Raw genomic sequence first — 12,619 nt, 5'->3', positions numbered from 1 at the left:
GAGATAGGCTGCCCACTCCAGTATTGTGGCTAAGAAGGTAAAGGATCCACCTGCAATGCAGGAGACCTGGGTTTGATCCCTGGATTGGGAAGATCCCCTGGAGCAGGGAAAGGCTACCCAGTCTAGTATTCTGGTCTGGAGAAACTCCATAGACTGTACAGTCCATGGGATCAAAAAGAGTTGGACACAACTGAGAGACTTTCACTTTTACTTTTCAAAGATGATCCAAAATTTTCAAAATAGAATGGAGAAAAGGCCAAGAATCATTTAACACATTTCACAAGGAACTAAAAGAAATAAAAAATAAGTAAACAGTAATAAACAACACAATTACTGAAATTAAAAATACTCTAGAAGGAATCAATAGCAGAATAATTGAGGCAGAACAGATAAGTGAGCTGGAAGGTATAATGGTACGAATCATTGCTTAAAAGAAGAATAAAGAAAAAAAAGAACGAAAAGAACTGATAGTCTCAGAGACTTCTGGGACAATATTAAATGGACCAACGTTTGAATTATAGGGAGAAGAACAGAAAAAGGAAGGGTCTGCCATTTTTGAAGAGATTATATTTGAAAACTTCCCTAACGTGGGAAAGGAAATAATGAAGCCCAAGAAACGCAGAGAGTGCCATACAGGATAAACTGAAGAAGAAACACACCAAAACACATACTTATCAAACTAACAAGAATTAAACAAAAAGGGAAAGCAGCAAGGGAAAGACAACAAGTAACATAAAAGAGAAATTCCATAAGGTTAACAGTTGGTCTTTCAGCAGAAACTTTGTAGGCCAGAAAGGAATGGCAAGATATATTTAAAGTAATGAAACAGAAAAATCTACAACTAAGATTACTAAGTATGGATCTCATTCAAAATTGATGGAGAAATAAAAAAATTTATAGAGAAGCAAAAGTTTAGAGAATTTAGCCCAACCAAAAAAGCTTTACAATAAATGCTAATGGAAATTCTATAGGCAGGAAGCACAAGAGAAGGAAAAGGCTTACAAAAACAAACCCAAAGCAATTAAGAAAATACCAATAGGAACATATATATCAATAGTTATTTTAAATATAAATGAATCAAACGTTCCAACCAAAAGACACAGAGTAGCTGAATGGATACAAAACAAGACCCACATACATTGTGTCTACAAGGGACCCACCTCAGACCTAGGACACATACAGACTGAAAAATGAGAGGATAGAAAAAGATATACCGTGCAAATGGAAATAAAAAGAGCCAGAGTAGCAATTCTCATATCAGACAAAACAGACTTTAAAATAAAGAATATTACAAGAGATAAAGAAAGACATTACATAACGATCAAGGGATCAAGGAAACATAACAATTGTAAATATTTATTCACCCAACAGGAGCACCTCAGTACATAAGGCAAACACTGTTAGCAGACATGAAAGGGGAAATAGACAGTAACACAATAACAGTAGGGGACTTTAACACTCCACTTATACTAATAGACAAATCATCCAGACAGAAAATTAATAAGGAAACACAGGCCTTAAATGATACATCAGACAAAATGTACCTAACTGACGTCTTCAGGACATTCCATCCACGTGCAGAAGACATTTTCTTCTCAAGTGCACAAGGAACAAACATTCTCCAGGATAGATCATATATTGTGTCACAAATCAAGCCTTGGTAAATTTAAGAAAATTGAAATTTTATCAAGCACCTTTCTGACCACAGCACAATGAGACTAGATATAAATTACAGGAAAAAAAAAAAAAAAAAACTGTGAAAAACACAAATACATGAAGGTTAAACAATACACTTCTAAATAACCAATAGGTTACTAAAGAAATCAAAAGAGACCTAGAAACACATGACAACAAAAGCATGCTGTCCCAAAACCTATGGGATGCAACAAAAGCAGTTCTAAGAGAGAAGTTTATAGTAATAGAATCTTACCTTAAGAAACAAGATATCTAACAGATAACCTAACCTTACACCTAAAGCAACTGGAAAAAGATGAACCCCCCCCCAAAAAAAACAAACAAACCCCAAAGTTGGTAGAAGGAAAGAAATCATAAATATCAGAGCACAAAAAAAAAAAAAAAAGGAAACAACGCAAAGATCAATAAAACTAAAAGCTGGTTCTTTGAGAAGATAAACAAAATTGGCAAAACATTAGCCAGACTCATCAAGAAAAAAGGGAGGAGACTCAAATCAACAAAATTATAAGTGATAAAAGAAGAGATGACAACAGGCAATGTAGAAATACAAAGAGACTTCTATAAGCAGCGGGCTGGATGAAGAATGAGTTGGAATCAAGATTGCCAGGAGAAATATCAACAACCTCAGATATGTAGATGACACGACCCTTATGGCAGAAAGCAAAGAAGAACTAAAGAGCCTCTTGATGAAAGTGAAAGAGGAGAGTGAAAAAGCTGGCTTAAAACTCAACATTCAAAAAACTAAGATCATGGCATCTGGTCCCATCACTTCATGGCAAATAGGTGGGGAAACAATGGAAACAGTGACAGACATTATTTTGGGGGGCTCCAAAATCACTGCAGATAGTGACTGCAGCTGTGAAATTAAAAGATGCTTGCTCCTTGGAAGGGAAGTTATGACCAACCTAGACAGCATATTAAAAAGCAGAGACATTACTTTACCAACAAAGGCCAGTCTAGTCAAAGCTATGGTTTTTCCAGTAGTCATGTATGGATGTGAGAGTTGGACTATAAAGAAAGCTGAGTGCTGAAGAAGTGATGTTTTTGAACTGTGGTGTTGGAGAAGACTCTTGAGAGCCCCTTGGACTGCAAGGAGATCCAACAGGTCCATCCTAAAGGAAATCAGCCCTGAATATTCATTGGAAGGACTGATGTTGAAGCTGAAACTCCAATACTTTGGCCACCTGATGCAAAGAACCGACTCATTGGAAAAGACCCTGATGCTGGGAAAGATTGAAGATGGGAGGAGAAGAGCGTGACAGAGGAAGGGGATGAGATGTTTGGATGGTATCACCGATGCAATGGACATGAGTTTGAGTAGGCTTCGGGAGTTGGTGATAGACAGGGAAGCCTGGCGTGCTGCAGCCCATGGGGTCGCAAAGAGTTGGACATGACTGAGCAACTGAACTGACTGAGCAACCTGGAAGAAATGGACAAATTCTTGGAAAAGTTCAACCTTCCAAGGCTGAACCAGGAAAAAATAGAAATTACAAACAGATCAATCAGAAGCACTGAAATCAAAACTGTGATCAAAACTCTCCCAAAAAACAAAAGTCCAGGGCCAGATGGCTTCACAGGTGAATTCTATCAAATGGTTGCATGCTCAGTTAATTCAGTTGTGTCCAACTTTTTGCAACCCTATGGACCTGTAGCCCACCAGGCTCCTCTGTCAATGGTGATTCTCCAGGCAAGAATACTGGAGTGGGTTGCCATTCCCTTCTCCAGGTGATCTTCCCAACCCAGGGATCAAACTGGCATCTCTTATGTTTCCTGCATTGGCAGGCAGGTTCTTTACCACAAGCGCCACCTGGGAAGCCAATTAAACATTTAGAGAACAGCTAATGTCTACCTTCTCAAACTCTTCCAGAAAACTGTACAGTGAGGAACACTCATTCTATGAGGCCACCATCACCCTGATATCAAAATCTGACAAGGGGACATCACAAAAAAAGAAAAGTATAGGCCAGTATCACTGATGAACATAGATGCAAAAATCCTACAAAATTCTAGCAAAGAGAATGCAACAACACATTAAAAGAATCATACACTATGATCAAGTGGGGTTTACCCCAAAGATGCAAAGATTCTTCAATATATGCAAATCAGTCAATGTGATCACCATATTAACCAACTGAAAGATAAAAATCATATGATAATCTCAACAGATGCAGAAAAAGTTCTGAACAAAATTCAACACACATTTATGATAAAAACTCTTCAAAGAAGGAACCTACCTCAACATAATAAAGGCCATGTATGACAAATCCACAGCCAACATTATCCTCAATGGTAAAAAACTGAAAGCACATCCTCCAAGATCAGAAACAAAACAAGGGTGCCCACTCTCGCCACTATTATTCAACATAGTTTTCAAAGTCCTAGCCATGGCAATCACTGAAGAAAAGGAAATAAAATGAATCCAGATTGGGAAAAAAGATGTAAAATTCTCATTGTTTGCAGATAATATGATACTTACACATAGAAAGATACTAAAGATCCTATCAGAAAATTACTAGAGTTAATCAATGAATTTAGTAAAGTAACAGGAAAGAAAATCAACACAGAGAAATCCTTTGTATTCCTATACACTAACAACAAAGAATCAGAAAGAGAAATTAAGGACTCAATCCCATTCACCATTGCAACCAAAAGAATACAATACCTAGATATAAACATACCTAAAGAGTCAAAGGACCTATATACAGAAAACTATAAGATACTAATGAAAGAAATCAAAGACAACACAAACAGATGAAGAGATATAGCATGTTCTTGGATTCAAAGAATCAAAATTATGAAAATGACTCTACTACCCAAGCAATCTACAGATTCAATGCAATCCCTATCAAATTGCCAATGGCATTTTTCACAGAACTAGAACAAAATATTTCACAATTTGTAAGACCCTGAATAGTCAAAGCAATCTTAAGAAAAATGGAGGTAAAGAAATCAACCTTCCTGACTTCAGGCTATACTACAAAGTTACAGTCATCAGGGCAGTATGGTACTGGCATAAAAACAGATATACAGATTAATGGAACAAGACAGAAAGCCCAGAGATAAACCCACGCACCCACGGGCACTCTATTTTTGACAAAGGAGGCAAGAATATGCAATGGAAAAAGGACAGTCTCTTCAATAAGTGGTATTGGCAAAACTGGACAGTTATGTATAAAAGAATGAATATAGAACATTTCCTACCACCACATACAAAAATAAACTCAAAATGGATTAAAGACCTAAATGTAAAACCAGAAACCATAAAACTTAGATGAACACATAGGCAGAATACTCCTTGACATACATTGCAGCAAGATCCTCTATGACCCACCTTCAAGAGTAATGGAAATAAAAACAAATGGGACCTAGTTGAACTTAAAAACTTTTGCAAAGGAAACCAAAAACAAGGTGAAAAGACAACCTTCAGAATGGGAGAAAATAACTACAAATGAAGCAACTGACAAAGGATTAGTCTCCAAAATATACAAGCAGCTCATGCAGCTCAATATCAGAAAAACAACCCAATCAGAAAAATGGACAGAAGACCTAAACAGACATTTCTCCAAAGAAGACACACAGAAAGCTAATACATGCATGAAAAAATGTTCAACATTGCTCATTATTAGAGAAACGCAAATCAAAACTACAAGGTATCACCTCACACTGGTCAGAATGGCCACCATCATCAAAATATTACAAACAAAAAATGCTGGAGAGGATGTGGAGAAAAGGGAACCCTCTTGCACAGTTGGTGGGAATGAAAATTGATACAGCCACTATGGAGGACAGTACAGACTTCTTAAAAAAAAAACCAGGAATAAAACTACCATACGACTGAGCAATCCCACTACTGGTCATATACCCTGAGCGTGTGTGCTCAGTCACATCCAACTTTTTGTGACCCCACAGACTGTATCCCACCAGGCTCCTCTGTCCATGGAATTTCCAGGCAAGAATACGGGAGTGGGTTGCCACTTTCTGCTCCAGGGACCTTTTCAACCCAGGGATCAAACCCATGTCTTCTGTGTCTCCTACACTGGCAGGTGGATTCTTTATCACTAGCACCACCTAGGAAGCCCATATACCCTGAGAAAACCGTAGTTCAAAAAGACACATATGCCCCCCAAAGTTCACTGCACCACTATTTACAATAGCTAGGACATGGAAGTAACCAAGATCTCCACTGACAGATAAATGGATAAAGAAGTTGTGGTACATATATGAGTGAATATCACTCAACTATAAAAAGGAAAGAATCTGAGTCAGTTCTAGTGAAGTGGACAAACCCAGAGCCTGTTATACAGAGTGAAGAAAGAGAAAAACAAGTATCATATATTAATGCATATATGGAATTTAGAAAAATGGTACAGATGAACCTATTTACAGGGCAGAAATAAAGATGCAGACATAGAGAAGAGACTTGTGGACACAGCGGAGGGAAGGGAGGATGGCATGAATTGAGAGAGTAACATCGACACAGACATCACCATATGTGATACACACAGCTGGTGAGAAGCTGCTGTAAACCCAGCGCTCTGTGACCACCTAGAGGGGTGAGAGGTGGGAGGGAGGTTCAAGAGGGAGGGGACATATGTATGCTTGTGGCTGATTCATGTGTGTGGTTGTATAGGCAGAAACCAACGTGACACTGTAAAGCAATTACCCTCCAATTAAAAACAAAAACAAAAACAAAAACACAGTAAAAAGTCTTGCTCTTTCAGCCTGGAAGTAAACTTGCTAAACTCTATCAGAAATTTCCTTTTCATTTGATTTGGCCAAAAACTGTCCTACAGGTAAAACGAGGCCCTGTATCCAAGCATCAGAGGATTAGGACACATGGAGAGAGGCATCTGTCTTCCCGGTGTCTGTGCAGGCAACTCAAAGTGGGAATGACTTGTGCAGGACAGGCTGCCTCTGTGTGACCCACATGCTGGCTCCACGCCCCTTACATACCTGCTTCCAGGAGGGGTGGAGTGGCTCTCAGGAGCTTGGGGGTCTGACTGTATTGACCATGTTGGGCCACTGGGACTGATGACAGGCCGAAGTGTGGGGGGAGTTGAAGCACTGCTTCTGTTTATGACGCTGCTTGCCAAATTCAGGTTTGTTACCTAGAAATGAAGTGAGGGAAATAAACTGACTTTACAGAGTTTTAGAAAAGCATCATTAAAAACATATTGGGGAAATCATGTAGAGTCCAGGCAATGCTGACTCATCTGGGCTAAAACTGTGGTTGTGACAAAGGCAGGCATTAAAGAGTGACTTCGGTGCATATCCAAGAGCAGAGCTGAGGGTAGCAAGTGTCAATATATGTTAACAAGTATTTATCCCACTCCTACTACGTGCAAAGCACCATACTATGCCAGGCGCAGCAGAATACAAAGATTGATAACAAAGAGCACAAGTATTTACTGAGTATTTACTCTGTGTCATTCAAGCTTCTAAGAATTAGGCAGACTGCGTAGCATTTCTGACCCTTGTGTCCTCATACGAAAGTTCTAAATGCTCAATACATTTTAGTTATAAATAATAATTAGATAACTCACTGATTTAGAAAAAAGTTGCACAGGCAATAGAAAAATGGGCACTGACTTCAAGAAACGATTTACAAAAATCAAATATAATTAGCCAATTAAACAAAACTACTCAGTTCTACTGTCAAAGAAATGTAAATTACAAGATAACACTTTTATGTATTACACTGACACATACTAATACAAAATATAGTACCAAAAAAAAAATATATATATATAGTACCTAACAATGCCAAAGGGTGATATTAGATGTGTACTTATACTATTTATGAAACTATTCATTGGTAGACTCTTTCTACAAGTAAACTTGCCAACATATTATTAAAAGTACCAAAATTTTTGTACACTTTGATGCTAGTCTAAGTTATAGGAACTATGCAAAAAAAAATGGCAGATCATTAATGAGGTGAGTATTATAATAGCAGTTACTATTTAGCAGAACTTAAAATGTGCCAAGCTCTGAGTAAACAAGTATATTACATGCATCTCATTCATAATTCTGTTGGCAAATACTACTATAATCCCTACTTTACAAAGAAGGAAACAGGAATAAATGGCAGAACTACAATCTGACCATTGTCTGAAACTCCAAATTCCCTGTTCTTACTCACTACATTATACTGTGAATAGAAACTGAAAACAAGCATTCTTTTTAATGTTGAAAAAGGAAAGATTTAAATGGCTAACAGTATTTAAATAAATATGTTAAATAAATTTTGCTCTAAACAGATAAGGAAATGTTATGTATCCACCAGAATTTTTTGCAAAATACTTAATGATTTAGGAACATGCTGATGTCTTGAATTAAAAAAAAAAAGAAATCACAATATGAAACTGTACAGAGAGCAGATCCAAATTTCCTTAAACGCATACATATGCAGATACACAATCCTAAAAGGGATGTATTACTTTTATAATCCAAAAGAAAAAAAAATGTACATTATATGAAAAATACAGGTGTGAGCTGATAAGCTTAAAACCTGGATGGGGAGAGTGGAATCAGAAAAGGAGGCTTCAAGAAACATTTCAAATAAGATGCACAGGAGATGCTGAAGGGGGGGCGGGGGCGGTAAACTTAAGGCTGAAGGCAGGGTGCTGAGTGGGAGACATAGGGAAGAGTGACATGAGGAGATTTAAATTCCAAGAAGAGTGTCCCAAAAGTGTAACAATTTTGATATAAATAGAATAATTCTGGATTTTTTTTTAAAATCTGAAAGAAAGTAAGTCATTTTTAGCAGTCTAGTGCTACATTCCTAGTTACAGAATTCAGTAAGTGACAACGGCCCAGGACTGTGTCTTCACACCAAAGACTCAAATATTTTTGACCCCTTTCTGCCACCACCAGGGGAGAAGAAGGACCACGCTGACAAAAGGGAAGATAGTGCAGCAGATGATGGCAGTGCCCTCTGGCCCCTCTGAAGAGCCTTGACCCTCTTCCTGCACCCTACCTAGAAGCTACAATGATCCTCAGACAATCGGACTCCCTATAGGACTCAGCTCACCCTTGCCCCAACACTAAACCCCCCTGGCCCTGAAGATTAAGCTTTTCAAATTAGACATGAGCTTACAGCTTATAAAGACGTTACCAAGTAGAAAGGTCTTTCTGATAACTAACAACTTCTCCAATTACTGTCTTACTCAGTTGTGCCAAAAACCTAATAAAAAAGGCTTATTAATAGTGGGACAGCAATAAAATAAAATGTACATACTTTACCATGGTCACTATAAACTTTCTGGCTTGGCCATGAGTGAATGGGAAGGAGAAGAGATATCAGACGCGCATTTGCTCTCTTGGCCAGACTGCCTCTAACTGAGACATCACTGTCTCCATCGTGGGCTTCCCTGGTGGCTCAGCAGGTCAGGAATCTGTCTGCAATGCGGGAAACTGCCTGGATCGGGAAGATCCATGGAAAAGAAAATGGCAACCCTTTCCAGTATTCTTGCCTGGGAAATTCCAAGGATAGAGGAGGCTGGGGGGCTACAGTCCACGGCGTCGAAAGAGTCAGACACAACTTGGTGACTAAATCATCATTTTCATCATAATCACTGACATTTACTGAACGTTCACCATGTGCCATGGGCTTAGCTCAGCAGTACTCAGCCTTTTGGGCACCAGGGACCAGTTTAATGGAAGACAATTTTTCCCTGGACTAGGGGAAGGGGGGATGGGTTTTGGGGGTGATTCAAATGCATTACATTCTGTGCACTTTATCTCTATTTTGTGGCAATTTCAGGATATCTGGCCTTGACTTTAGGCTTGGGATTCATGCCTATGAGAATCCGATGCTGTTGATCTGAAAGAAGGCCGAACTCGGGTAGTAAGGCAAGCCATGGGAAGCGGCTATACACACAGATGAAACTTCACCTCCTGCTGAGCAGCCCAGGTCCTAACGGCCATGGACTGCTACAGGTCTGTGGCCCAGGAGTTGGGGACCCACAGCTTAGATGCCCTTGCATCATCTTGATGTGCACAATTTCACTTAACCCTGAGCAAGCCTTTCAAGAAGTTTCTATTGTTACTCCCATTTTACAGAAGAGACAACTGAAGTCTTAAGAGGTAAATAATTAGATAAAAGTAACAAATTGACTAGATGGCAGGGCCAAGACGAAAACAGAGAAAGTCCTCTAATGCATGTGGTATACTTTACTCTAATCCTATGGCTTAACATTTGAGTCCTTGCAGAAGTGCCAGGTACTTATAAGTGAGGTTTTTATCTCCTTCCATTACTCACAGAGGTAGATACTGTGATACTCTCTTTCCTCTCTCTTTTTTTTTTTGGTCACTCCATGTGGTTTTCTGGGATTTCAGTTCCTATACCAGGCATTGAACTCAGCCCCTTGGCAGTGGGAGAGGGAAGTCCTAACCACTGAACTGTCAGGAAATTCCCCCAGTACTCTCTTCTCAGATATGGAGAAACTAAGGGTCAGAGAAGCTGTGGTAAGTCATTGGTTCAAGGTCACATAACAGTTGCAGAACTGGTACTCTTGTTTTAAAAAACATTTTCCAGTTTTGAAACTAATAGGGAAACAGTCTTAGTTGTCCTCAATTACTAGAAGTTTTTGAAAATATAATCAGATACAGACCTCACATTCTGAAAATAGTGATTATACAGGAATTGATTATACCTAACTATGGTGTTGGAGAAGACTCTTGAGAGTCCCTTGGACTGCAAGGAGATCCAACCAGTCCATCCTGAAGGAGATAAGTCCTGGGTGTTCATTGGAAGGACTGATGCCGAAGCTGAAACTCCAATACTTTGGCCACCTCATGCGAAGAGTTGACTCGTTGGAAAAGACCCTGATGCTGGGAGGGATTGGGGGCAGGAGGAGAAGGGGATGACAGAGGATGAGATGGCTGGATGGCATCACCAACTCGATGGGCATAAGTTTGAGTAAACTCTGGGAGTTGGTGATGGACAGGGAGGCCTGGCATGCTGTGGTTCATGGGGTCACAAAGAGTCAGGCACGACTGAGCGACTGAACTGAACTGAAGTATTCCAGCTTTTTCTCCTTTTCCTTAAATTTTATTTCCCACTTGTCACCCTTCACCACAGCATATTAGAGAAACAGAATAATAAAAAACCCAAAACAAAACCATCCTCAACCAGTTTTGTTCTTGGCAGATACAGTAAGAGATGGTACGAACATAAAACTAATTTTGGACTCAGAGTGAATTTTGTTTTTTCATGTAACATCCATTCTGCATTTCATGGATAAACCAAGAATTAGTAGCCATTATTATTTCCTTCTACATAAAAGCAAAGCATCCTTAATTTATTTTGAGAAAGATATAAAAAAAAGACCACTGCTTAAATGTAAGATTATGTAAGGAATAAGAAAAGTTTTGAAAGTTCTCATCTTTCTATGCAAAGGATTCCCGCTAAAGAAAGAAAAAAAAAAAAAGGCATCTGTCTCTATTAAATAATAACAACTTGCCCCTCTAAATATTCAACTCTTACTTCTGTGATTTTTGTCTAGAAGACACTCAGTACCCAGGCCATAATTACCTCCATACCATCCAGCTCTGTCTTCCCAGGACATACATTGCTAATGAGTAATAAAATAATTTAGGGCTCACTTAGCTATGGCCTCAGAGTCTTCTTTACACAGTCCTCCAGGCAGCTGTCTCCAATTAATCAGAACTGACAGGGAAGACAACTATTTTCCATCCTTGTTCTAGAACAGTACTATCCAATAGAACATACTGTGATGGAGATGCTCTATAAACTGCACAGTTCAACACAGTAGTCACCAGCCACAGATGACTACTGTGCACTTGAAATATGACCATTGTGACTGAGGAACTGAACTGTAAACTGTATTTAACTTAAATTTTAAAAGCCACATGAAGGCCGTGGCCATCTTATCGGACAGCACAGCTCTAGAGCCTTGACCAGATCTGGCTAAATCCTATGAGTACAGATTCATGCCTGTCTAAGTTCAGTCTAAGCAAATTATCTCCAGATTAAATGAGTTTCGAATATCTCTAGTTCTTTCTTTTAGCTTCTCAGTTTTTTCTAGAATAGGCAGAAGAAGTCATTGAACTAAAACAGACCCATGCATCAATTCTGGTGGCCCTACCTACACCTTGTCTTGACTAGGGATAGGGCTGACCAAAGTGCAGGGCAGGTCTTAAGAAACTCTACAAGTCAATTAGAGTTCACACCTGGCAGTTTCTTCCTTAAAGGGACAGAGTGACGATGACTATTCCTGTCACAGGTTCCCTTTGCTTCCCTGTCCATCTACATTTCTCCAGATAACATAACAAAACCAGCTTTGATAAAATGAAGAGAAAGTGGAAAATGGCATTTAATTATACCTGATTTGCAACAAATGCTTAACATGTCACTACTAAAGAATTTTTTTTTTTTAATGACAAGGCTCACAGCACACAAAGACACAGCACCAGTCACAAAACAGAGGCTCATCATTTTAGTGAGGAGGATCAGGCTATTAATATTAAGGTAGAGGCGGTCTAGCAACCCACTCCAGTATTCTTGCCTGGAGAATCGCATGGAGAGAGGAGCCTGGCAAGCTATAGTCCATAGGGTCGGCACAGAGTCAGACACAACTGAAGCGACTTTGCACAGCATAGTCGCCATTGGGCCAGCTGGCTTCTCTGGGCTAATGATCAGAGACTATGCTACTAAATCTAGGCTGGTCAACTCATGAATTTATGCCACTGGTCGCAAAGGGGTCTGGAAGACAGGATAGTTAGAGAACATGTCTTACTGATAAAGGATATCAACATCTCTATGTTGCTTATAAGAACTACACAAGTCTATGTTTGGATCTCTAAAATGTTTTGCCATAGTTAATTTTTAAGCAAATACGAAATCTTTCAGGTTCCTCTACAATAATAGTAATAACAACAAAGTTGGATTAGCACTAAT

The 12,619-nt window shown here is 39.1% G+C and overlaps 1 protein-coding gene across 14 annotated transcripts in view; it reads right to left on the bottom strand.

The window, feature by feature from the left end:
- TTLL5 (tubulin tyrosine ligase like 5) overlaps window positions 1–12,619 on the bottom strand; it is a 315,511-nt gene that overhangs the window by 147,137 nt on the left and 155,755 nt on the right. For all 14 annotated transcript variants that reach the window (XM_020875764.2, XM_020875763.2, XM_020875766.2 and 11 more), the window contains one exon: window positions 6,649–6,803. In XM_020875764.2, the coding sequence (XP_020731423.2) occupies window positions 6,649–6,803 (155 nt within the window). The remainder of the gene's footprint in view (window positions 1–6,648; window positions 6,804–12,619) is intronic.

Source organism: Odocoileus virginianus, chromosome 6 (assembly GCF_023699985.2).
Source record: "Odocoileus virginianus isolate 20LAN1187 ecotype Illinois chromosome 6, Ovbor_1.2, whole genome shotgun sequence".
Lineage (NCBI taxonomy): Eukaryota > Metazoa > Chordata > Mammalia > Artiodactyla > Cervidae > Odocoileus > Odocoileus virginianus.
The sequence above is the reverse complement of the archived record's forward strand: the minus strand, read 5'-3'. Positions and strand labels throughout refer to the sequence as shown.